This window comes from Oreochromis niloticus, linkage group LG8 (assembly GCF_001858045.2).
Source record: "Oreochromis niloticus isolate F11D_XX linkage group LG8, O_niloticus_UMD_NMBU, whole genome shotgun sequence".
Classification (NCBI taxonomy): Eukaryota; Metazoa; Chordata; class Actinopteri; order Cichliformes; family Cichlidae; genus Oreochromis; species Oreochromis niloticus.
This window is the reverse complement of record NC_031973.2, coordinates 9,671,463-9,699,075: the sequence shown is the minus strand read 5'-3', so window position 1 is coordinate 9,699,075 and position 27,613 is coordinate 9,671,463. Positions and strand designations below refer to the sequence as shown.

The following is a 27,613-nucleotide window of genomic DNA, read 5'->3' as shown; positions in this document are numbered from 1 at the left end:
GATGAATGGGCAAAAATACCTGTGGAGACATGCAAAAAGCTGGTCTGCAATTATAGGAAGCGTTTGATTGCTGTAATAGCCATTATTGATTATTGAGAAGGGTATGAATAATTTTGGACATGACACTTTGTGCTCATATGTAAAGAAAAGCTGAGATATATTTTTTTTCCACAATGATGCCTCTTGTACATCGTTTTATTATCTTTTGGGAGACGCCTGTGTCATTTCTGGTAAAAAGAAACAACAACTTGCTGGTTGAATAAAAGTAACTTTAAGTCAAAATTTGCCAGGGGTATGAATAATTATGGGCTTGACTGTATTTAACATTTATTGTTAAAACACATTAAATTTGTGGATATTTTAAGAATAATATAGAAAATCCTTTTCTCTTTTATTATGTCTTTGTAATTTTACCAATTTTAGGCAATGATTTTAAAAATTACACAACAAGCACAAAATGCACCAGCACCAACTATGACAGTATCATAATTTTACCTTTTGACAGTTTAGTGATACTTGCACATAATATATAATCATAAAAAACACCTATAATTTTTTCACCATTTTTAAAAACTTCGATGATTACACAACATGTTGCTTGATTAACAAACAAATAAATTTAAAATTACAGAAATGTACTTCTTTTATTGTCATGTTTTTGTAATTTTCACTCAGTGTATCAAATAAAGTCTGTGAAAAAAAATGACCAGACCGGTGTTACATAATACGCTTTTACTCTACCTGAGCACTCAAAGCACTTTAAACAAATTTCTTTATTCATCCATTCATGCAAGCATTTTTTTATGCTTAAGTCTTTTATATCTAACATTCACACATTCATGGAACGCAACTTGGGGTTGGTAATTTGCCAGGATGTTTGGAATGCAGGCTGGTGTAACCAGGGAATCAATTCAAATTTACTCGTGCATGACTTTCCGTTTGTTGTGTAATAAGGGCACAGATGTCTGATGACGTTTTATGTATGGGTGTGTCTGCTTCTGAATGAATTTGTTTTTTTTTGGATTTTGTTTTGTTTTTTCTCTGGCAATTGTGCTATAGCCCTGCCCTGCCGCATCAGTGACATGTTGTTACGTGGCTCTTCCACCTGTGAGCAATTCTGAGGAGGGAGAGCAGATAGTTTTTGAGCTTAACTGAACAGCAACAACTCCACAAACCAGAGATGGCAGAGTTAATTTTAAAGTTTTTTTCTTTGCTTTTTCTGTCATCATTTCTCTTGATTATTTTGAATTTATTAGACAATAGAATACAAAGTATCAGGTGGGTTCTGTTTTTCTATGTTGACTCATGAAAAACCTATGATTGATTTAATCTGTTTACTGGTAAATTATAATTTTATTTCTGTAAAGTTTTTCAAAGAAACACACATTAATTATTTTATGTTGCTTCTGTTCCCCTTTTGATTCAGCTGGTCAACCTTCATAGATGACAGTGAATCGGAAGACTTTGTGATTGAGAGGTACAGGGCATACTGGAAAAGAAAATTAAAATCAGGACCTCCACATCCCGACTTTAGCAGAAGACTTGAAGCAAAAATAGCCGATTCAGCAAAAAACAACACAACACAACGCATTGTAGCTGAGACCCCCATGGCTCTCCTCTACAAAAAAGACTTCAAGAAGCTTCCTCAGTGGGATTTTGAAGATGTTTACAGTGAAGATACTCAACATAGACGACCAGTAAGCATGTTAAGACAAGATATAGTAAAAACAGTCAAATGTATTAAGTTTATGGATGTGAGCCAGCATAGCTGGAGTCATATCAGCCATCTGCATGATGACATTTTAGTTTCTGTCTTTTTGGCTTCTTGACGTTATTGCTTTTGCTGTTTCCTGATTTGTCATTCATTTTAACTTGTTTCATGATTTAATATTGTTTATGATTTTCAGACATGTGCTCAGTCTCTACGAAACTCTCAGGATGAGAAATTCAAGAAGGCTTTTCTTCCTAACATACGTTTGTTTCTGCACAAAGACAACATTAACATGAGCGAGTGGAATCGACTTTCACATTTCAACAATCCTTTTGGGTTTATGGACTACAAATATGATGGTAGGTCTTTCTGAAGCTGATATTGAGCCAGTATTGTGTGCCAGACTGAAGAATAAGAGAGTAATATACACCTATTCTCTGACTGGATTTTTAAACACCTATATAGTTTCACCAGATGAGTTTTATGAAATGAGATATGTCGCCTCTGTCAGTGCGCCCCAGGGTGGCTGTGGCTACAATGTAGCTTACCATCACCAGTGTGTGAATCTGTGTGTGAATGGGTGGATGACTGGTTGTGTAAAGTGCTTTGGGGTCCTTAGGGACTAGTAAAGCGCTATACAAATACAGGCTATTTACCATTTACCATTTAAACAGCCAATGAAATAACAGCAAGTCAGTGCATTTAGGAATGGATGAATAGAAAAGATGGCGTCCTGATATAAACCTAACTCTGGACTACTTAATAAAAAAAACATGAAGCAATTATTTTAGTAAAATATAATTAAAATATATTAATTCAAATGTTTATTTATTCAAAAAATTAATTATTAAGGAAAATGTGCTTGTATAAACTGAACATTGTTGTTTGAGACGTTGTTATAAAGACATCCATCATTTAGCCTTTTCTTTTAAATATGAAACATTAGTTTAAACCAAACTAACAAACCTTCTCTACTCATACAGCAACCATAAAACATGCACAGATTGTGTATTCATGTTTTTCTTTGGGTTTGCAGATGTGATGGATTCAGTGAAGCTGATTCCAAAGCCAAAAGAGCCACTGCTTCTCCCAAAACCAGGTGGTGATGGCTGTGTGCGCTGTGCTGTGGTGGGTACTGGACGAATCCTGAACGGCTCAAAGAAGGGTGCGGAGATCGATGGCCATGATTACGTTTTTCGGTAAGAAAAAACAACCCAAAGCTTAGTTGGTTTTGTTTGACAGACACTACTTCTGACTCACAGTAAAGTGGTGAAGATTTACTGCCATTCATGTCAAAGTTATTCTTATAGCTTTTAACTTGATGGTAGCGTGAAAATGTGAAAATACTACTACAGACTACCTTACTAATTTTCCAAGTTATTTGTTTACATTTTTCTGTTGCTAAGAAGTAATAAGTATCTTTTTCTGTTTTGGTAGTCGGTCTAATGTAATTTAACAGAGAACTATTTTGGCTGGAAAAATGACCATGGGTAAGAAGACTCCAGACTTCAAAAAGGTTAACGAAGGATGTCATCCTTTTAGTATTTATCACCCATACCTAATTTCTTGAAGCAAAGAACAAGTATTGTGAAAAATACTTGACTTTGACGGGGAAACCTAGGGACACTTCAGGGTCATATGGCAGGCCCAGTGTAACGAAAGATAAAGCAGTGTAAAACATACCCTGCTTTATCTGTCTTTGCGACTCTCATAATTTGCAAAATGAACTTCATTTTGTATTCAATAAGACTTTAAACTAGTGAGAGCTAGAAATTAGAGAGCAAGAGAACCTAAGGGTTGTTTTATCATAGACTTCTGAACAACTTCCGTACAAAGAATACAGGCTTAAATTACTTCCATATTGTCTTTACTCTTTAGATGTCCAACCTTCATATACAGTCTATGATATATCTCATTCTAGAGAAATTCAGTTCATTTGTTTTTTTGGTATACTGCCAAATAACAACAACAGTCACCTCAAGACAGGAAAAACTGTTCTGCAGTGATAAAAATTGAAAATGTTTTATCAGTGCATAAGGAATCCCTTGTATATTTCAGGAAGACATACTATTACGTCAATGCATACTATTACATCTATTACAACAGCAGTTCTCCACCTGCTAAACTGGCCTGCCTTCAGTCCACACCCTGCAAAACCTGAAATAACTTAGTGAGACATGAAATGATTAACACGATAAGGAGGTCAAGTCAAGTGGCTTTATTGTTATTTAAACCATGTGCAGTGGTACAGTACACAGTGACGTAAGACAAACAATGACAGTGGGATGTGGAAAAAGACTGAGCATTGTGCAAAAAGTAGAAGTATGAAGGTCTATGCGTGTGTGTGTGTGTATGTGTGAGATTGTGCAGATAAGTGCCTGAGGCAGTGACGTGTATGAAGGTATGTGTGTGTGTCACTGAGTGTTCAGGAGTCTGATAGCTTGGGGGAGGAAACTGTTGCCCCAGTCTAGCAGTGAGGGCTCAAATGCTCTGGTACCTCTTGCCAGAAAGCAGCAGGGTGAAGAGTTTGTTTGAGGGGTGCGTGGGGTCCTTCACAATGCTGGTGGCTTTGCAGATGCAGCGGGTGGGATAGGTGTCTGTGATGGAGGGAAGAGAGGCTCCAATGATCTTCCCAGCTGTTTTCATTATCCGTTGTAGGGTATTGTGATCCGATAGTGCAGTTACCATACCAGACAGCAATGCAGCTGCTTAGGGCGCTCTCAATAGTCCCTCTGTAGAGGGTGGTGAGAATGGGTGGGAGATGGGCTTTTCTCAGCTTCTGCAGGAAGTAGAGATGCTGTTGGGCCTTCTTAGCTATGGAGCTGGTGTTGAGAGACCAGGTGAACACCAAGGAATCTGGTGTACTTAACAACCTCCACAGAGGATCCATCGATGTTAAGTGGACAGTGACCTCTCCATGCTCTCCTGAAGTCAGCAATCATCTCTTTTGTTTTAGGTTAACAGTCTTTGAATGTGAGTTTATAGATGCCAGATATTTTGAGTCAACACCTAGACAGTTGTATTGCCCTTTCAGCTACTTTCACACTGGTGAGAACTGATGAAATATATTCTTGATCTGAACCTGTTAATAAACTTAAATTCCTGAAACCACTATGTTTTAATCTGTCTGGCAGGATCAATGGTGCCGTCAGCAAGGGTTATGAGGAGGATTTAGGAAACAAAACATCAGTGTACGTTCACACAGCCCACTCCATCACTACATCACTCAAGAAGTATGGGTATAAATCTGCCCCTCATGATGAGGTACTTAAACTTAAAAGACAACAGTGTCATATTATATTTACTTCCCCTGCTCAGAAAAAACATGGGTTCTCTCCTTTTCCTTTTGGCAGGGTATAAAATATGTGATCATTCCTGAGGGGATGAGGGATTTCCAGTGGCTCAAGGGTCTTCTCAGAGGAGAAAAGGTCTCTGCTGGCCCATACCGCAATAAGCTGTGAGTATAAATTAAAATAAAAATTGAAATTAATCAAGAAATGTATTGGCCATTTTCAAAAAGCTGCTATTATCTCATTAAGAATATAACCATTTGAAATCAAAATCAGAAATTTTTCAGACACTATGCAGTCAACATTTACTTTATTATAAGACCCCAACTCTATTTGTTTAATTATTTATTTCTGAATAACCTGTCCTGCCCGGCAGTTTTCGGAAGCAGAATAATGCTCTCCACTTAGTAAATGAACAGTACAACCTTCTATGGTGCCCTCTATGGAACACATAATTACACCACTGAGGAGAAAATTATTAAAATTATTAAATTAAAAGTAATTATTAAAATTACTTGTACTATCATAAAGTATCCTTTACAATATTTATGCTACAATGGGACAAAACAATATATCAATAAATACATATATATGTATATATATATATTTTTTTTTAAGTTATTGATTTATTCAAAGTTTGTTGGCTCAGGGCAACACTATAACATAATTTAATGCAGAAAAAAGAAATAAAGAAAACAAAAAATTAAACAGTTATCTCAAGTCTTGAGCAAACACATACAAATAGAGAAAATGCAATATGGATGCAGCACGAGTTAAAAATAATTGAGAAAATATGACTGCATTCAGATATGAGTGGCAAAGACGGAGCAAAATAAAAAAAAAATCAAATCAATAAAGTTCCAATCAAAAAACAGCATTACTTTATTTATTTTTATTTATTTTTTTAACCAATTACCAGTTGCCATTTGTTTCACAAATGCAGTTCGCAGATTTCTAGTTTACATACAAGCCTTATTTGCATACATATAAAACATTAGTGACACGTAATCAAGATGTATTTTTATAATAACATAAATATTATATTAATTATAAATAGTTATAATAATTTAGCCATTCAGCTACATGATGGACACCTTTAACACATGTTCATTTAACACATTCTATTTTAATCCAGGACTTCTCTAACAGGATATTCTACGCAAATTAAAACATCTTTTGTTCTCCAAATCAAAATGTCTTCTGTGGCATATATATGTGACGGACAAGTGTGCTATCTTTTGTGTTTTAACCTCACCAGGCCAAGGGACTACTATTCAAGGCAGTACAACGAGAGTCATTTCTACGTTCTGCACCAGGACTTCCTCCGATATGTGCGGAACAGGTCAGCCTGCAGTTAACACCCTGTCCACAGTATTTTGATTTCAAATGATTCAGCTATTATTTGTCTAGCACTGCTTATTTTGTGAGGAAATCTGGCCAATCAAACCCAGATTGCCTTTCATAAAAGAACAAAGAGAAATGCTAATAGGCAGTAAAAGACTAAAACATGGCACTTTAGAAAGGAAAAAACACATTAAAGGAAAATCATTTTTTATGTTAAAATAATTATGAGTAGTTAGAAAAAGGTTTGAATGATCTCAAAACTGGAGTTGAATTAACTGATCTACTGGTGACTGAACAAACAGTGATCATCATACCTGGAATTTAACTTTAGGCCACTCAAAATTGAACTCGACAGACATTTAAAAAAGTATTGTAATGAACTCAGAATAAGGAGGAAGAGATCTCAATCTGTTCTTGCAGTTTCTGTATATTGTTTATCACTCTACCCCAGGAATGTAGCTTTATTAGCATGAACCACATCCAGTCAGAAACAGTAACCAAAAGTCATTAACTACCACAGCATTGTCAGTCATGGCGGCCCATTGCTAGCTACATCCAATACCGTGATACAGCTGTAATTCACATCATGAATGAATAACAGGAATAAGAAACAAACACAAGCTCACTAAAAAAAACTGTTATAAAACTGTAACTTAGACATGAACATCAGCATGAACAGTCCATTGAGTTCTTGGACTAGTAGCACATCACCTTGGAGTAATACAATATATTATACAGTACTTTTTCAAAGTCTTGAGTCAACCCTCATTTGCATATATTTTTCTGTTAAATCTGAAAATATTTTATTATTATATTAAAACATGTGCAAACATACATAGAACTACGATGTGTTAGACATAAATACAGTGTACAATTCTAACCAGGTTGAAAATCAATACTTGCTATGAAGATCTTTATTTTTCAACATGGTCTGAACTCTCTTAGGCAAACTTTCTTGTAATTTCTTTAAGTGCTCTTCAGGAGTAGTGCTCCAGGCTTCTTGAAGTATATCCAATTTTCTTTGGCTATTGGGGGTCTTCCCTTCCATTCATTGTCACGATAATCCCACATTGCTTCAATAATGTTGAGAATTGGGCTCTGGGTAGGCCAATCTATGATTGGTATTGTTCCACTGAGTATTTTTCTATGCAGATGTTCTTTTACACTGTGTTTGGAATCAAAATAGGATTTTTCTATCACTAAAAACTTAGAATGTGTCTGTGTTTTGATGTTTATGGTTTATGATTTTTCAATCAGAAAGACACCAGATCTGTACAGCCACATAAAAACTCTCATTGCTCCTGTTTTCCAATGAAATGGTGCTTTTTGGTAAAACAGGTATACATCCGTGGATCAACACTATTAAAAAAATATAATTTAGGCAGACATGATAATGATGACTTCAACTGTAACAAAACACCCCAGAGAATGAATACTCAGGACATGTGCAACTTTAATAAAACAAGTTTAATTGAATTTCCAATTTTGAGGTTGCCTATCTTGCTGTCATAGCAATGTGGCTCACTTTTTAAATATGTGCATGCTTATTTGATGCTTTTTATTCCCCACAGGTTCTTACTGTCACCTAATTTGAATAAAACATTCCAGCCTTTAGTCAGACCAACCAATGGGGCATTCACTCTCTTCTTGGCCCTGCACACCTGTGACACAGTGAGTTAAAATTACTTGAATTTCTTGTGCTGAATGTCGGTAACCACAACTTCAGAATCATTGACCTCTCAATTAACTTTAGAATGAATAAGTCAACTTAAATCTCTCAGAAATAAGAAGAATAGACAAAGACATCGTTCATGAAAAAGTATATTTTTACTCTGCAAGTTGAACAAAAGAAGATGAGCGTTTTCACTGTTGTAGGTGTGACCAGAGTGGGATGGATCTGACAATTAAACTGCACACTCACTTATTGTACATTATTATTATTATTATTATTATTGCACCTTGTTATAAATATAAATAATATTACTGTTATTATTGTTACCACCCCCAAAAAGTCCAGGGAGGTAGCCAGTCAAGTCAGCTGTTAGCATTGATAAGGGCTATTGCCCTGTTGTAAAAGCTGTCCTTGAGTCTGTTTGTCCAGGACCTCAGCAGCCTGAATCTCCTGCCCGACAGTAGCAGCTTAAACACCTGGTGTCCCGGGTGTGTACAGTCCAGTAGGATTCTGTGTGCCCTCTTGAGACAGCAAGTGCTGTACAGGTCCCTCTGGGAGGGAAGAGGATGGCCAATGGTTTTTTGGGCCATATTAATGACCCTCTGAAGTGCCTTTTTGTGTGCCGTGGTGCAGCTGGAGGACCATACAGAGATGCAGTATGTCAGCACACTTTCAATGGAGCAGCTGTAGAAGACAGTCAGCAGTTCCTTCTTCAAGTCCATCTTTCTGAGGATTCTCAGAAAATGGAGATGCTGTTGGGCCTTCTTCAAAATCACCATGGTGTTTGAGCTCCATTGGAGGTCTGTGTCTATGTGCACACTCAGGAACTTGAAACTGGACACCCTTTCCACGCATTCCCCATTGATGCTGACAGGGTGGAGCTCAGACTTCCTCCTTCTGAAGTCGACTACCAGCTCTTTTGTCTTGGTGATATTGAGGTCCAGGTTGTTGTCTGCACACCAATCTGACAGCCTCTGAACCTCAGCTCTGTAAGCCGTCTTGTCTCCTCAAGAGATGAGCCCCACCACAGTGATATCCTCCGCAAACTTGATGACTGTGTTGGCTAAGTGGAAAGTAACACAGTCATGTGTGTACAGAGTGTACAGTGGGGGACTTAGTACACAGCCTTGTGGAGAGTTGGTGTTAAGGCTGAGGAAGGATGAGGCCCCACTCGAACTCTCTGTACATGACCCGAGAGGAAGTCTCTGTTCCAGCACCAGGTGGCAGAAGGAAGTCTGATATCCAGCAGTTTTACTATTAGTCTGTCCGAGAGTATCGTATTAAAAGCAGAGCTAAAGCCTCTCTAACTTTGTCTTCAACCGGAGTTGTCCCTCTGATGTAGTCATTGCTTGTTCACTGATTGCAGTTCATGTTTTGTACAATGTTGCAAAGTGAAATGCTAATTCAATAACGCTGCTGAACCATAATTTGAGCTTAATGCCTTGGAGTTGTAATTCCTGTTATACTTAGTAGTCCGCTGCCTATTTTTTGAGAGCAGTATTCTATTATTAGAATCACAGATTCACATTTATATGTTAGTTTTTTCTTCTCAAACATGGCTAAGAATTTCTTTTAATAGATTAGATTAAGTTTGACAAGATACTCAATAAACTATTTTTACTAGCACTAATTTTTTTTTCATAAAGACAGCCTTGCTCTTAAAAAAAACCCCCCACACAAACCTGTTCTACCCTTTTTGTCTCTTTCTCTCAGGTGGATGCATATGGATTTACGACTGATGACTACATAAAATACCCTAGCTACTATGTTGAGAAACACATGAGCAAAGTCACGTTCTACCGCAACCATGATTATATTCTGGAGGAGAATACATGGAAAGACCTTCATACCAGGGAAATAATGTGGCTGTATCAAAGAACTGAGTCAAAGAAAGAGAAGGAAAAGCAACACTGACATGATCTTAACAACAGTAATTATATATAGAGATTTTTGTTTCCGCAAAATAAAATCAAGCATTTGCCATAGTGGCAAACACTACACATGGTTTTACTCATTATGATATCGGTGTTTTTTTTCTCTCCAAGTCCATTTGTGGCATTATCAAAAGCAAAAGACGACTGAGCAGTCAAGAGGCAAACTAAACCAAAGCTGATTTGCCCCTGACAATCACATTACCTCAACCATGTTTGACTGTTGATATGGTATTCTTTTTATGAAATGCTGTGTTAGTTTTATGCCAGATGTAATGTGAGTCAAACATTCTTAAAAGTTCTGATTTTCTCTCGTCAGTCCACAGAATGTTTTTATAAAAGTCTTGCGAATTATCAAGATGTTTATTGGGAAATGTAAGATGAATTTTTGTGTTCTTTTTGGTCAGCAGTGGTTTTCTTGATTCAGTAGGCAGTAATCAGGCCTCAGTGTGGTTTGTGATTTTAAACTCAGGTTTCCAAGGAAATGTGGTTAATCACAGTTAATTCACAAGTTAACAATCAGGGGCAATTCCTTTTCACTTTTCACCACATAGATTTGGATATTTTTATTTTCCTTTAATAAATGTAAATTAACAACTACTAGATTTCCTAGGACTATCTATGCCTGACCTTACATTTGAATGATCTGTAGTAAGGGTAACAAATCTGCAAAAAACTGTAATCAGGAAAAAAACATGGAATGCAATGACAGTAAAATGAATCTATTTATAAATGTTCATAAACGTTTTCCAAACAAAATGTTTACTTTCAACTTCAGAAAAAATATAAATGTTGTAAAGTAATGAAATATATTTAATTGCATGTGTGCTTATTTGAATACTTCATGTTATTTCAGAATTTTTTGGACATTGTGCATGTAACATTATGTATAAAACTACAATATGAAAGAAATAAAGCTGACCTTTGTGTGATGCTTTAGTGTTGTGTTTTATCATTGCATGTTGGAGGAATGGTAAATGGTAAATGGCCTGCATTTGTATAGCGCTTTACTCAGTCCCTAAGGACCCCAAAGCGCTTTACACTACATTCAGTCATTCACCCATTCACACACTGGCAATGGCAAGCTACATTGTAGCCACAGCTGCCCTGGGGCGCACTGACAGAGGCGAGGCTGCCGGACACTGGCGCCACCAGGCCCTCTGACCACCACCAGTAGGCAAACATGGGGTTAGTATCTTGCCCAAGGATATTTGGCATGCAGCCAGGAGGCAGCCTGGGATCGAACCACCAGGACTGTATTTGCTACTAGCAAATACAGTCCTGGTACTCAGACTCTCACTCAGACTCTCCTTCACCGCCAGTTGGTCAAAAACCTCAGGCCGGTATCGGCTCTAAGGTTTTCATGCTCTTGTTACTTGCTTCTTTGCTTACCTTGTTTTCCTGTGCCACAGTGCCCCTGGACCTTCCTCGACACTTACCTTCAACCCAGCTCTTCTCAGACTACCTCTACATTCTGGAAAATACGGAGAACCTCATCTGCCTGCTCTCCAGCTATCTCTCACCACCCCGGATGCAGTGGAACTCGGGTCAGCCAGTCTTTGTGATTACTCACACCGCCTCTCCCTCAAAGCCAAGCTCACCCCGGCTACCAGTAAGCAATATCAGTCATACTCACCTTCCCTGAGAGTCCTTCGCCCACCACCTCCCTAACCTCATTCTCTCCTCTTCTCAGATGTACCCGCTCCATTCCAGTCGCACCTGTCAATTCCCATTTTACCCTCACTGACCCATGGCCACGTCACTACGCTGTCCACTCCCAGCTCTAGTAACACTTTGCTACGAATAAATTTGTTTTCTTAATAAAACACTGTAAAACGTGCTCTTGGCCTGTGCGTTTGAGTCCAGTTTTGCTATTGGCCTGTGGCTGTTGTGACACCAGGATCCCGCCCAAGTAAATCAAGTAAAGCAGCGTGTCCTGTGTATACACACATAAACTTTATTAAAAGAGATGACACTGGTGTTTCCATCATGTACTAACTGTTAGGTTTAACTGTACAAGGCTTGTTAGAAACTATGAAACACGTACAGACTTCGTGATGTTCAATTAATATTTTCATTGTGAATAATAACCAAGAGGCTAAACAGGCAGCCCAGCTACTGCCTTAGAGCCCTGTAAACCATGGAGCGAGGTCGGCATATCCAGGATATCTTCCCGTTACCTGGAATCAATAACCCTAACGCTGGGGCCAGGATAAACGGTCACACAAAGCTGGTTGTCAGCTTTGTTAACCCAAAACTTCCCAGCGTGTGGATGTAAAAGTGTTGGCAGCATCAAACTAATCTTTGGGTGAACTACGAATCTAATTTAACAGAAAAAGATCCTTATGTAGCCAGGTGGAAGGTCGGTATTATTGGACATGCCACTGGATAGCGCTGTTTCTTTTGGGGTACCTCTGAGAGCGCAAGGGATGATGGGGATCTACAGGGACATTCACGGAAGTGCTAGCATTGGTGTAATGTGGGTGTGCAATGCCATTTTTCGCTGCGTGGTCTGTTTTAAACGCAAAGTGTGGAACAGTTAAGGCACCAGGAGTTGCTGCAACTGACTTAGGAGGAGGAGAAGCCACTACAGTTATTTTTGCACTGCTAAGTTTGTTTTGTTTCAGGATGGGTTTATATCAGTCACAAATTGACGCTAGACATCCTTGAGTTCCAGACACTGATAAAGTTGCGAAAATAACCTGCAGTAGCAGTGGGTTACCAGTGCACAAAGCTATTACTGGATAAGAAGTGTCTGTAACAATTTTATTTCCTTATTTTTACAACCTTTTTATTTTCTTCTGAGCACTTACTTTATCATTCAGATTAAAAGAACCCCAAAGAGAATCTGTGTTCTGGGCTGGTTATTTTAGCCAGGCTACACTTATTACTGCAAACTATCAGAGATACATGGAAATCTACAATATAAACATATGCCAGTGAAACACAACACTTTTGTAAAAGAGATCAATGCTTCAGTTTATCGCAGATCAAAGTGAATGAACGTGATTGGTTGATCAGGTGTTCTTACTGTGTGTTCTGTGTTATCTGCATTTCCATCAGTGTAAAAGAGACTCAGCAGCAGATTAGAATCAGGTATAATAATATTTATACATTTAATAAATCACCAAACCACCTGAAGGGAGTTCTAGCTCCGACCCCACAACATTACTGGCCTTGCGGATGAGTTTATTGAGTCTGTTGGCATCTGCGACCTTCAACCTGTTGCCCCAGCATGCAACAACATAGAGGATGACAGTGGCCACAAGACACTTGTAAAAAATCCAGAGCACTGTCAGAAAGATGTTGAAAGACCTCAGCCATCTCAGAAAATAGAGATGACTCTGGCCCTTCCGGTAGAGTACAGTGGTGTTCTTACCCAGTCCAGTTTATTGTCTATGTGTACTCCAAGGTATTTATAGTTCTCCACAATGTCCACATCAGCCTTCTGGATTGAAACAGGGGTCAACCGTTTCCAGGTCCTCCTTCACACATATCCGCCCATTATATAAACACTTAAAACATGCTGTAAATAAAAGACTGAGTGCAAACGTGGTGCTTCCAGTTGATTTAGAATCGAAACAACCAAACCTGCTCCAGCAGTTTGAGTTCTTATTCTCTCAGCTGTAGTCTCACTGCTGTTTAAAGGTTTGAGAGCAAATATTAGGCATAAAAACAAACGTCAAACATAGACTCAGTCTACGTAGCATTTGATATGAGGTCTGCAACTACAGTGTCTGTGTCCTGTTTTAAGATCATATATGTAAAAGTTTTTGCAGCCAGCAGGAAAAAGGAATAGATGCTCATCAGGGATACACACAGGCAGACTCGCTTTTTCATCATCAACACATTTCAACATCAACACGTTTCGACATGTTTTCGGCATGTTTCTAGCTGCACAGCTGTATTTTTAGTTTCAAAGAGACATGAGGGATATTTCAAGTCTGAATTGTATAGATCCATCCACTCAGAGTCTGTGGTTGCCATGGCTATTGCGGAAGCTGCTGTGAATCAAACAGCTGGCACTGCAATACCTTACCAGCGATCTGAGTATTTATGTTTCTTATTACAAAAGAATAATATTTACTAGATAGATAATGCCTACATGAGCTGTGTCCTAGGAAATCTGGTATTAACATGTTTAGTTATAACACGTTCCTGCCTTTTGTCTTATTCATGACCATTATTAGTTGTCTTTTAACATGTGGAAGACTGTTAAAAATAAAATAAAACAGTGAAGTTATTGTTAATCAAAAGATAGAACCTGATTGAATTGTCCATTGTAGCTCTTATTTTAGTTCTAGAAGAGACAGAATCAGAATAATCTAGCATAATTTACCTCAAATCTACTTTCTGTCTCCCTCAGAACACCAAGGTCCATGCAGCCTTTTGTCTCAAGTACAAAATAAGCTATTATCGCTCTCTTCCCTGTTCTTTCTTTCCTTTTTCTGTCTGTCTCTGCATCTCTCTGTCTTTCTCTCTCTCATTCTTCCTCTGTTTTTCATACTTTAAGGTGTTACAATGATGAGGAGCTCCTTTTTCTATATTGATATAAAGTCTTACTTTGGGCATAATTGTGTATGTGAATAAACAGTATATTTCATAAAACACTGAAAAGAAATCTCTAGCAGTGTTTCTTTGACATCCACTTTTACTTCAAGGAGGTAATTGTGACACTGTGGCTAACTCTCCCAAGAATGACTAGTGAAAGAGCATATCAATTTTTTAACATGGTTACTCTCTTCCTTGTTGGCTACTGTGCTTTATTTTAATTTTTGAAATCACACAATGTGCACATATATCCTCTGGTATGTCATGTGCTTTCGTATATAAATTAATCATAGTGGGGACCAAAAAATGCCAAGGCCATTTTTTTAGTCCCGGTCCACTTTAGATTTCAAAATTGATTTTACTCATTACTGTATATCCCTTAATATTTCACCTGAGGCCACAAGTGCAAGAAAATGGAGAATTAAAGATTACTAGATTTGTTTTCACCATCAAAACAGTTGGAGAAATACAGAGAAATTGGGTGTATATGCAACGTATCCAAAGAATATTAACAACTTAATATGTAATCCAAAATTTGTACGGAAATAGGTATGCCTTGTGCCAGAAAAGCTCTCCCAAAAATGTTTTTCTTGGAGCAAATTTTTTTGTCATAGTATGTATACAGAACATGTTTATTTTTACATTTAGTAGCATTTTATTTGTCAGTACCATTTATCATAAACAAGGTTCTAATCACTTTGCATGAAATGGCATTATATAATAAATCAAAAGGAAGACAATAATTTAACAACTAGTAATAAACAGCTGGTATAGAGCTCACGTCCACATTTTATGCGCTAAGAAGTTTTGTAGAATTCTTAATATTGTCATTGGACTAGCTTTACAGAGATATTAGTTTTCATCACTAGATGGCAGAAAAGATTTTGGTAGAGCAATCCACAGAAAACACACCTGCATTAACAGCTCAATCATTTCTTCTCTTTTTAAAAATATGTTTAAATATCCCATTTAATTGTATTTTAAATGCAATCGGTGTATCCATAGACTGAATCACAGGAATTCTGTGAAAAAAGTAATTAAATATTTTCACTCAAGCCATCTGAATTAATTATATCAAGTGGATAGCTGCTACATTTGGAGGGTTTTTAGCATATATTCTTTTTTGTGTGCAGTATTTTGCTTTAGCAATTTAGCAAAGACATTGCAAAAAAATGTAAGGCACTGGTGCTAAAAAGCACCACAGAAATCTAAATGATTTGACTCATTTTAAAAACAAGGGTATCACATTAGGTGAAAACAGAGATGGATGGTGGTTGGTAACAAACATTTTAATCTTCACGTTGTAGGTACCTTATGAGATGCATTTATAATGAAGATGAGGAATTATTTTATTTTATTTTATTTTTGACTTGGGCAACTTTATTTTATAACTTTGCTTTTACACTATTGTTACATTGTAAGTAAGTGACTACAATGAATTCATACCTTTAAAACATACAAATATTATAAATGTTATAATATTAAACAGATATTAGAAAATATATATGCGTTCCTCCAGCAGACATTAATGTTATTTGTTTAAAAACCTACTTTATATCAACATTATATTTTGCAATATGACAGAAATAAAATCCCCATTGTGTTCTGTGGTGTCTTTCACAAGAGTAGTCGCTGTCAATGTGAAGTGAAAAATCCTTCAAAAGAAAAGTATTTCCAGTTTGGATAGCTCTGCGTTAGTGAGTGGGTTGCACGTTATGGATAGAGCAGATGCTCAAAGCAGTATGTGCAGGTATGAGCAGTATGTACATGCTGGATCTACTTGGATAGCTGGTGTCTTTTGGTTAAGCTTTTTAATTGTTTGGTCTCCCATGTTATTCCTTATCGGGCAGAAAAGAATAGTTACTTTGCGTGTCTCCTCTGTACTTTTAAAGTTTGAATTTTTTTTTTGATGAGGTTTTTAGTGAGTGTTCAATTAGCTACTTTCAGCATTTAATATAATATAATATGGTTTGTTTGTTTGTTAATTTATTTTGAACATGTAAACAATATAAAGGTACATTTAGTAAAGAAAATAAGAGAGAAAAAAATACTATACAAAGTAAAGTCAATACATTTCAATATTGCTTCTGTTCTGATTCATTTACATGTCGAAAGTGAGTGGGAAGAAGTGCACACTATTGGCCCCTGACACTGTTCTTATTATGTCTCCCGGAGATAGTTTTTCCTAATGTATATTTGAGGATGAAGACTTCTATGTTTCACCATTTTTTGATGTGATTGTCTTCCTTGCAGGGATATGAGTAGCATTTGCCTCATTTGGTTCATAATCAGAATCATCAGATTCTTAACATCAAGATGGTCTTCATCTTCAGACACATGCCCCTCCCAATGATAAAAGGTGAGTTCCAGAGCCTTCAGGGTTGTCAGGTGTTTACTTCTGCTGTTCATCATATGTAGCTGGAGAGTGCAGTTGTTAGGACTCCCCTTCAGAGAATATTTATATGGTTTGCTACTTTTCTGCTGAGTGTCCACTCAATGTGAATGGAGTTTGTCCACAGGAACAGAAGAGGGTCCTGTCAAAAGTCATAACAACATGAACATTCTCGCACCTCACGCATGAGGTCAATAGGCCAACAGGGAGCGTGTGCGTGTGTGTGTGTGTGTGTGTGTTTGCAAAGAAACAAATAGTTTTATACCCCTCGAACCTCCACTTTGTCTGCCAAGTCAAATTAACCTGAACAGTATGTGTGTAACATAAACATGCAGCGGGTTACAAATGTGTGAAAATTGACCTTTTTTAAAAAAAAAAAAGAAAATGTTGATTACTTTGTTTAAGCCAAACAGAAGAAGTTTCATGTTAAAAAAGTACTTTTAACTATTTTATATTGAGCGGATATGTTTAGTGACATGTCAGGTCACGCTGAACATGAATATTCATTGTCATTGGCTCATACAGGAGTGCAACACATACGTCTACTAAGGCAATCAACAATAAGATGATATCACATCCCCTTCATCCCGCACTGACAAACTCTGTTGCTTATGAAGCGTAGCATGAACTGTGTACAATATTTAAGCGTGTCACAACATCTCTGTTTCAATTTCATGATTCATTCTATGTGTTTCCTTACTCAGCGTATCCTTTAAACTTTTACCAGAGGCAACAAGTGAGTGAATAAAATGTAGGACAAAAGAAAAATAAGTATGCTATATTTGTCTTCATCATCAAAACCCTTGGAGAAATACAGACATGTTGGATATATGTGTAATATATGCAAATATTGTTAACAACATGTTTAAGTGAAATGTTAGTTTTTACCACTAGATGGCAGTAAAGGATTAGCTAGGCCAATCCAAAAACCTACACCTGCCTTTAGGCAATAGTCAGTCAAAAATAATTTCTTCTCTCTTTAAACTTCATTCAGAACTACTCCTTTAAAAGTGATTCGGTTTATCCACACTGTGGTTTTATGCAAAAATAAATCTAGTGTTTTATTTCAAGCTGCCTGAGTTACGCGTCAAATGAATAACTGTTACATTTGCAGTATTTTTGATATAGAATTCCTTTAATTAGAGTGGGATTGTAGCAGTTGTATATATACAAAAATTAATTCATTGGTGCTAAAAAGCATATTCAATAAATCAATATGATTTGGTCAGTTTTGACAACAAATATTATTTGTGCTTCTGACACAATTAAAAACAATTAACCCTGCTTATAAGTAATTCTGTACTTATTTAGTACAGTCGAGCATTTTATTTGTAATTAATTAACTTAACACTATTATTGCATTGTACAGTAACTAAAATATACTAAATATTTACTAAAATAAAATGCAAAATGTTATAGTATCAGAATCTGAAAATGTACATGTTAAGAATCCAGCATTGAAGATATTACTTTGAAAAGGTTATGTTGCATTCACTCAAAGATGGGGGTGATCGATCGATTTTTCAATAAGGAAAAAACAAACAGAACAAACATGTTGGCCATGTTTGACAGACACCACCTTTTACTTGTAGTAAGATAGTGAAGGATGCGATACAAAGTTGTTCTGATGATTTGAATCCTGAATCTTTGCTATCAAAAAACTGAAAGCAAAAATTAAGGATTTACTGGGATATAACGGGAATGGAAGTACTAACAAACAGTAGGAGACTCTCAGAAAAAGAAGGGAACACACAATGATGTAGGACAACTCAACACAAGACTGAAACAATAAATACAAAAGATACTGTCTTGCCCTTTTCACTTTTTCCCTTTTTACATAAATGACCTCCTTGACTCCCCACTCAAACCAGCATTGCTCCCTGTGTACATCCTCATCATTGACAGAGTGTCCACTGGCCTGTAGTTGTGAATAGACTGCAGAGTCCTGGCCTGACGAGTTAGCTCTTCCGTGTTGTCCCATCCACTTCGCCAGTGATTGTTTGGTTTCCCCGACGTATAAATCATGACAATCCTCCAATTTTTGGCGCAGCGTGTTTTGAGGTTTGTAATCCACAGAGACATGATATTTAAAGAGAATGTGTCTCAACTGCTCCAATACTCCTGACATAAGGGATCACTAAGGGTTCTTACTTAGTCAGCGGTTGTCCTTCTCTCCTGGATTGGCTGAAGTTTTCGTTAGGCGCCTTCCCAGCTTTAACAAATGTCCAGCTGGAATAATCACATTTACTCAGGGTCATCTTGATATGATGCTCTTCTGCTTCCCTGGCCACTGTAAGCGTGGGGGTGGTGTTCGCTCCATGTTGTAGTGTCCTGATGACACCCAGTTTGTGCTCCAGTGGATGATGAGAGTCAAACCTTAAATACTGATCCATACGTGTTGGTTTGCAGTATCATCAACTTTTCTTTGCATATCAGTATGCATGTACTCCAAAGAGTGCTAAAGTCTTCTGCACTTACCTTTTTGATTTTTTGCCCCGTTTTAATCTTATTTATTTATCAATCGTTTTTGTATTTTCTTTATCACCGAGAGCACCACTGTAATTTTTGTTACGTTCTTGTAACATAATGACAATAAATAAATAAATCTGAACCTTGAGACAATTTAGTTATAGTTTAGAGTTATAAACCTTGGAGGAGTCCTTTTACCTTCAGCTAAAAGCAATCAGGTTGTCTCATAATATAAAAAATACAAAACGTCCCATGAAATAAACCTTTAGGCTGACTTATAGAACAAGATGTTATAATGTCTTTCATTTAAAGATTTCTGCTTGTGATTTTGTTTTATACTGGCCTGAGGACCCCTTTAGGACTGGCAAAACATCCCAAACAAACTAGAACAAATCAGATCACCTTCATTCCATCCATCCATCCATCCATCCATCCATCTTCCACTTATCCAACTGAGGGTCACAGGGGGGATGGATCTTAGTCCCTGGCGATATGGTGGATTTGAACACAGGACTTTCTTAGGCTAACCACTGCACCAATGTGCTGCCTGAAACAAGCTTTGAATATCAACAGATCAGTGGTGCGGGTTCTGTCATTAAGTGGGAACTCAGTGTTGCTTCGGGGTTTCTGTCTTCGTTTCTGGCTCCGTTCTTTGATACAGTTTTATTATTTTTCTTTTGTGAAAGCTTTTCCATGTATTCTTCTCCAAAATGTAGTCATGGTTGGCATAGAAAATTACATTACTTTTAATGTACTTCTCAAAGTAGTAGTTGGAGTATTTCATGTACTCATCAGTCATGAATCCATATGCATCCACCTGAGGATACAGAAAGAGAGAAGGAAAAAAATATATTTTAGTACAGCACTTCTCAAAACATATTTTGCAGAATACCTCAGTTGCATTTGTACTGATATGTTTAAAATATGTGATGTTCAGTTTTATCCAATTTGCAAAATTGTGTGTTAAATAATTTCTTTTAATGCAAGAGCTGCTCTGAGGTTCAGTGCCTGTCAGTTTCTGTATTGTGTGATTTGAAATCTGTGACTCTCACAATGAAATGTAAAGGTGATATGAACTCACTGTATCACATGTGTGCAAAGCCAGGAAGAGAGTGAACGCTCCATTGGTTGGTCTGACTATTGGCCAGAATGTTTCATTCAGATTAGGTGACTTTAGGAACCTGCGGGGAAAAAAAAAAAAAGAAGCTTCAATGGAAAATGAACAGAAAACAAACCAAAACATATAAAAAGAAGAAGAAAAAAAATACTGACAAGTAAGGAAACACTGCATCCTTCACACTGACCATTAAGTTAAAATAGCTTCAGGAAAGGCTGTAAATGATTCAAATATCTGATTGTTGGATTTATAACAATTAAATGATTTTGAGTTCAATCACCAAAAATAATATTTTATGGTGATTGTGTGGCCCAGATATCTTACATTTTTTCATTAGTTATTTCATGATTTACTGGCTTGGAAAAAAATTTCTGCTTTCCATGGATGATAAAAATAATTTTTTGCTTGCATGTCTTTATACCCATTTTGGCAATTCTACATTACCTTCAAATGTAAGCATCTTATTTTTCATTCTTATATTTAAATAGGATAAAATCTGGTATTTTAATGTTGTTTGTGTGTGTGTGTGTGTGTGTGTGTGTGTGTGTGTGTGTGTGTGTGTGTGTGTGTGTTTTATTTCATTATTTATTTTTACATCCGGTAACAACTGACCTGTTCCTCACGTATCGGAGGAAGTCCTGGTGTAGAACGTAGAAGCGGCTCTCATTGTACTGCCCTGAATAGTAGTCCCTTGGCCTGGTGAGGTTAAAACATAAAAGACAGGAGGGATAATTTACATTATTAGTTTTTTTGTTTTGTTTGTTTGTTTCTTTTTTTTTTTTTAAACTGCCTATTAAAACCTAAAACCAAAGTGTTGTTTTGGGTGTTTCAAGAGTGCATTTGTCATTTGAATCTGTTAAGCGAGACACCTGTGCGTACCTCACTTGGTTGTTGTGCACTCAGCAGTGACATGTGGAAGCCATGACAAAGGCCATGGATTTTTACCAGCTAGACAAAACCACAGCTGCTCTTAAAAAGTTGTCTAATGTCAATTTAAAGCAATTAGAAAATCTAAATTTGTTAAAGAAAGAGAAAAATAACCAGTGTATGTAACAGTCATGTACATCAATGAGAAATCACTGATGAAAGCTAAAAATTGAACAATGAGCATAAATCAAAACTTTCAGTCAATTTCCTGCAGATGATAATCACCATTCCTTGTCGAATTGGCCACCAGAGACCTGCTGTCCTTTGAGAAGACCCTTGAGCCATTGAAAATCTCTCATCCCCTCAGGAATCATCACATATTTTATTCCCTGCCAAGAGAAAAATTATGGAGAGTAATCATCTTTATTTTGTGAAGAGTATAAACAGTATCACAATCCTGTCTAAGCTTTAGTACCTCATCATGAGGGGCAGATTTGTATCCATACGTCCCAAAAGCAGAAGGCGATGCAGTGATGGAGTGCGCTGTGTGAACGTACACTGATGTTCTGTTTCCTACATCTTCCTCAAAACCTTTGGTAACTGCACCGTTCATCCTGCCAAACAGACACAATTCAGAAAGTTGATCTTTGGTTTGGTTTATGTTGATTTAATTGCAATGTTCAAGTTCAGTCACTATAGTTCAAGCGACAGGATTCACATTGAAATCGGTCTGATATACCTTTCATCTTATCGTGCTTTTCCTTAGTTTTTGTCTTATAGCAGCATTTGTTCAAGGATTTCCTTGATGCCTTCCCATAAAGTACAAGAGAATTTTTTTTAATGCAAGTTTATTTACATCAATAAAAAATGTTTTCAGCAATTAATTTCTATATTAATTTCTAGTTATTAATAACCCTTTTTGTCAGTTTTGAGTTATTTTCCCAGTATTTTGACTTAGTGGGGCAAACAAACTACTTTTTCAGCTCTTGACCCTGTATGATGTCACTAAGTGCTCATGTCTCAGGAGTGTTAGTACAAAAGCCTCATCCACCTGCCGTCTAGTTGTATGCAAGACTGGAAATAAGGATCAGGTTGCGGTACCAAAAAAATCTAACAGACTTCCATTCAAAGAGGTGAAACTTATGGCGTAAATAAATTTTCCATGAGTCACTGGCTAAAATCTCTTTTTCAGTGTTCTCATCCATTTCGAAATCTGTTCCACAAATAGCATGAATATTAGGTCTGTTTGATGACTGGTGTGATTCATATTTCTAATCTGGAGCACCAGAGGGGTGTGTCATTTATCAATACAGCTGAGTCACATGCCGGTAACAGATCTTTTCAGACAATAGCTGGCGTTGTTTAGGCTTAGGAAATAACAGACAGTCTGGGAACTCAAAGGCAATCTTGGCATTCCCCATATGAAGTCACTTCTTTCTACTTGTATTACTTCCTTAAGAGTTTAGGTAAGAACCGGTTTTGTGAGTGTATTTGCTTGGGTTCTCATTTGATTTTGAAAGTGTATTTCCTTCTTTGGATGTCATGTAAGGGTGTGGGACACACCACACTGGGCCAGTGTAAGTTTTCCTGTCTTCTTTTCACTGTCCTATCAACATAAAATAAAAAAAAGAAATAATGATATTATTCAGAAGAGACCTCCACATCAGCATGGGTTGATGGAGAGGAGGAAGCTGGAAGAGTAAGCAAAGAATTTGCAGTTTTCTCCAGAAAACTGTTGAAGCATCTCTCTCTGAGATGAATCTGTGAGCTCCTGTACTAATAGATCCTTAAAATGTTGGTAAAGACCAAAATGATTGCACACTTGTGCCATATTACAAAAATCACTGGGTGGACAACAAGCTGAAATCAGACTTGCAACAATGGTGAGCATTAGGTTCAAGTGATTCCATGGTTAAGCTGGTTCAGCTGGTTCTTTATGGATAGAGGCTTTGGCATCTGGAGAGGACCATTCTATCAGAATGAAATTTCTCTTCACAGCTAAAAGGTGATTACATAGAGCCTTATAATTATTTTAAGCAACTCTTCCTTCCTCCAGGGATATAATTAGATCCCTTGGAAGGAAGAGAAAGACATAATGAGAAAGATTTGATGAAAATATACAGCTATAAATGTTAAATGGTCACATATAGTTTGAATGAGCTATTTGTGACTATTAAATTAAAAACTTGAACTTTCTTTTTCTTTTTTAAGTTGTTCAAAAGAGAGAAGTTCTTGACGAACACCTGCTGATTTTCTGAGAGAAATGAGTTTCATATTAGTGTCCGCAAAAGTGTCCACAAATTATATCTCAAAGGCTCTCCACCATAGTTAAATATTGTCCTATGCATTCTTATACACAGAAATAATACATTGATTTTTTTAAGGTGTGGAATATCCTGGAGTTTTCAGAGGTGTGTTCTTCTCTTGGATCCTTCTTTAGCTCTCTGACAGGTTTCATCACAGGCTTTCTTTCTGTGCTTTCTGCCCAGCTCCACAATTACATAAACTTGAGTGTAAACAGAGATTAGGCAGTTTGGTTTGGCAGTTACTTTGGCTGAGCTGATATACTCACTGACAGCAGCTCTCTCCACTTTCTGTTTACATATGCCTGGCATTAGAGTCTAATGCTAACCCAATCTTGTACAATTGGCCATTGTGTTCGGTTTGCTGTGTTAAGATATGATATGTTTAGTTATGATACGTTAGAGTAGTTCTCTTCATACATTCAGAAAATTTTGTGAATAGAAATATCTTGGAGGTTAATTTGAGTAACGTCTTACGTAAACAAAATAAATCACTGACCACTTTATTAGGTACACTTATTCAACCCAAACCTCTGGTAAGTCAGTCATAAGGCTTTTCAATTCAAATTTAATATAGACATGTAGAAATTGTGAAGACAACTCGCTGAAGTTGTTAAGGATCAAGGTGAAAGAAAGGTGACCTCAGTGACTTTGAAAGTGACATGGTTGTTGGTGCTGATAGGCTGGTCTATTTCAGAAAGTCGAACAGCAACTCAATTGACCGCATGTTACAATCAAAGTACGCATGCCAAACATTGATGCAACAGAAGACCACACAGGCTCAACAAAATTGGACAATAGAAAAACCCGAAAAATCTTTGCCACAATGAATTAAGGCAGTTCTGAAGGGAAAAAGGACTCCAGCATAGTACTAATAAGGTTTATCTCATAAAGTATCTGGAGAGTTTATGTGATGTTGTATCAAAGAAGAAATACCTGCTCTTTGTGATGCTTTCAGCCACTTAATTTATCTTGATCTTAAAGGTTTATATTTCAGTGGTATTTAAAAATACCACTGAAATATGGTATTAGCTTGATGTTTCTAGAGATTTCATAAGACCTAAGTGTTTGCTGTGCTCTCCATTAAACTGCTCTACAATAGGAACATTTCACCCCTAAAGTACTCTTCAGTTCAGAGAATAGAGAATAGCCAGGTAAGTTTTGTAGCTCTCTCTTACCGAAAAACGTAATCATGAGCATCGATCTCTGCACCCAATTTTGAGCCGTTCAGAATTCCCGCAGTACCCACCACAGCACAGTGAACACAGCCATCACCACCTGGTTTCGGGAGGAGCAGTGGCTCTTTTGGCTTTGGAATCAGCTTCACTGAAGCCATCACATCTGCAAGCGAAAAGAGAACGCGTAAGTACAGACACTTATTGGCACTCGTATAGGAGCAAACCTGTTCAGACTTGTGGATGAAACTTGTGGATGCCAGATTTTCATCCTAACATGCAAAATTCACAGCAGAATTTCATCAGAACAAATAGTGGGTTTTTTTTTCCAATTTTATGTTTTCCAGTTTTGCTGGGTTAGGGTTAGACTAAAACTATCTAAACTAAACTGTAGTCTTAGTTTCCTGTTTTTAGCTGACAGGAGTGGCAACTGGTGTGGCTTTCTGGTGATTCAAGTTTTTTATGTTTTTCAATTTGTTATTTGTTCTTCTGCATACTTTAGTTGCAACAAGTGGTTATTGAGCTGTGGTTGTCTTCATATTAGTTCAAAGAAGTCTGGCTGTTCTCCTCTGAACTCTGAGGTCAAAAAGGCGTTTTCACCCAGAGAACTGCCAGTGCTCCCTTACCATTTTCTGAATTATTTTTATTGTTTTATAATTTTATTATTGTATTGTGATGGGTTATTATTATTATTATTTGACTTATGGATGGCAAAAAGTAATTTTTTCATTCACAAAAAAAACCTTTTTTCAGTGCAGAAACTAAAGCTTCTATAGTAAGCCCTAGAGATGGTTGTGTGGGAAAATTAAAATCCCGGTAGATCAGCACTTTCTGAAATATTCAGGCCAGCCCATTTGGCACCAGCAACCGCACCACACTTAAATGTGTGAATAAATCTTCTTTCGTTGCCCATTCAGATGCTCAGTTTGAAGTTCAGCAGGTAATCTTGACCATATCTATGTGTCTAAATGCATTGAGTTGCTGCCATGTGATTGGATGATTAGGTATTTGCATTAAAGAGCCGTTGAACAGATATATAATGAAATGACTGTATTTTCATTGGGTGCGGTAAGAATAACGTCATGTCTTTCAATACAAGTTCAATCTTAGCTTTCTTGACTGATTGTTTAATTACTCCTTGATAAGCTTGATGAGCTTTGACTTACTTCACCGGGACCTTTGTCTCTCTGGTGCTTGAAATAGTGTATTTACAGAACTGAAAAGTGTGTATGATGCAAAAACGATAATAAAAGGTGACATAATATTTTTTAACACTTAAGGTAACTGTCTTTCTTATTGATGTGTATCTTTTTCACTATTATTTTATCAGAATATTGGGAGTTAGAATTAGGAAGAGGAAATTAAATCATGAAAAAAAAATCTATTATTCCATTACTTAGCAGTCTGTCACACAATACTGATACTTGACCTGATATCACTTTCACAACTACCTACCATCATATTTGTACTCCATAAACCCAAAAGGATTGTTAAAATGTGAAAGGCGATTCCACTCGCTCATGTTAATGTTGTCCTTGTGCAGAAACAAACGTATGTTGGGAAGAAAAGCCTTCTTGAAGTTCTCATCCTGAGAGTTTCGAAGTGATTGGGCACATGTCTGATAATCACAGAAGTATTAAATTGTGAAATTGGTTAAAATGATTTTGTGCCAGACTTATTTTAGAAACTTTTAGGAATAATTAAAAAAAACATATTGTAATTAAAGGAGTAAAACCATTAAGCCAGTCAAACAGAAAATACAGGACGGTTACAGCAGAGGTAACAGACTGACTGCATGGCTGAGCACACTTCAGTGCTGCCAGCCCACACCCATCAAGTTAATTACTACATTTATACTGTTTCTGTCATATTGTGCCTTAGCATGCTTACTGTTGGTCTAGGTGGGGCATCCTGGTTATAGACATCATCAAAATCCCACTGAGGAAGCTTTGTGAAATTTCCTTGGTAGAGGAGAGGTATTGGAGTCTCAGCCACGGCTCCATGTGTAGAGTATTTCAGCTCTGTCACTGGGTTTGTTTGTGTTGAATCATCATTTTTTGCTCGGCTGGTTGTGGTAGACACAGAAAGTGGTGCAGTTGTTTTTTCTTTCTGTCCCCAGAGTTTAATATCAAATGAAAAGCTTTCCCATCTGAGTTCATGTTTTCCTGGGAAAGTTATCCAACTGAATCATAAATTTGACAAAAACGCAAAAATGGAAACAGGACAAAAGGGAGCAAAAAGAAAAGTTAAGAATTAGCAAATCAATTTATGGTTCCTTTTTAAAAAAACAAAACAAAATAAAACAAACTACTTACCGTTTTGATAACCTTTCCTGAGATAGAATCAAAACCACAAAACAAACTGTCATTATAAGGAGCAACGAAAACATCCTGGATGTATGGACTGCCATCGCTGTTGAGTGAAGGCTTGCCGTTAAATTGAACACACATAGATACACATACGCACTCCCTTCTGAATTTGACTCCTTCTCACTGATGTGACTGGGCTGGGCTACACCACAGTTTGCGGACAGATAAGCAGTCAAATGTATTCAGACACACAAAGCCAACCACACAGAGCTTAACAGCAATGTGGTTTGTTACACAACAATGGAACTTCAGAAACAGACATAACTCAGGGATTATACCTGTTATACCTGCAGTACTTTAAAACTAAAATAAACAGCCACAGCATTCCTTTAATAACGTTGAATACTGCAAAAAGGTTTATTTGGTTTGTCTTGTGAATTTGACCTTGTGTGGGTGTGTGTCCTGCCATCTCTCCTGCCTTA

General features: G+C 37.0%; 2 protein-coding genes across 2 annotated transcripts; one reads left to right on the top strand and one right to left on the bottom strand.

Annotated features, from left to right (window-relative positions):
* The first annotated feature begins 1,135 nt into the window (after nucleotides 1-1,135).
* Nucleotides 1,136-10,882, top strand: LOC100691981 (alpha-N-acetylgalactosaminide alpha-2,6-sialyltransferase 1-like). The gene is made up of 9 exons (XM_019362178.2): nucleotides 1,136-1,278; nucleotides 1,427-1,697; nucleotides 1,908-2,070; nucleotides 2,748-2,910; nucleotides 4,846-4,975; nucleotides 5,065-5,168; nucleotides 6,260-6,343; nucleotides 7,917-8,016; nucleotides 9,731-10,882. The coding sequence occupies exons 1-9, from the start codon at nucleotides 1,181-1,183 to the stop codon at nucleotides 9,929-9,931; spliced, it is 1,314 nt and encodes a 437-aa protein (XP_019217723.1). The 5' UTR covers nucleotides 1,136-1,180; the 3' UTR covers nucleotides 9,932-10,882.
* A 7,166-nt stretch (nucleotides 10,883-18,048) lies between these two features.
* Nucleotides 18,049-27,307, bottom strand: LOC100691711 (alpha-N-acetylgalactosaminide alpha-2,6-sialyltransferase 1-like). The gene is made up of 9 exons (XM_013269428.2): nucleotides 27,138-27,307; nucleotides 26,713-27,004; nucleotides 26,278-26,440; nucleotides 24,826-24,988; nucleotides 21,820-21,958; nucleotides 21,630-21,733; nucleotides 21,090-21,173; nucleotides 20,442-20,541; nucleotides 18,049-20,177 (listed from the first exon to the last, which is right to left on the bottom strand). The coding sequence occupies exons 1-9, from the start codon at nucleotides 27,230-27,232 to the stop codon at nucleotides 19,968-19,970; spliced, it is 1,350 nt and encodes a 449-aa protein (XP_013124882.2). The 5' UTR covers nucleotides 27,233-27,307; the 3' UTR covers nucleotides 18,049-19,967.
* Between the last annotated feature and the right edge of the window lie 306 nt (nucleotides 27,308-27,613).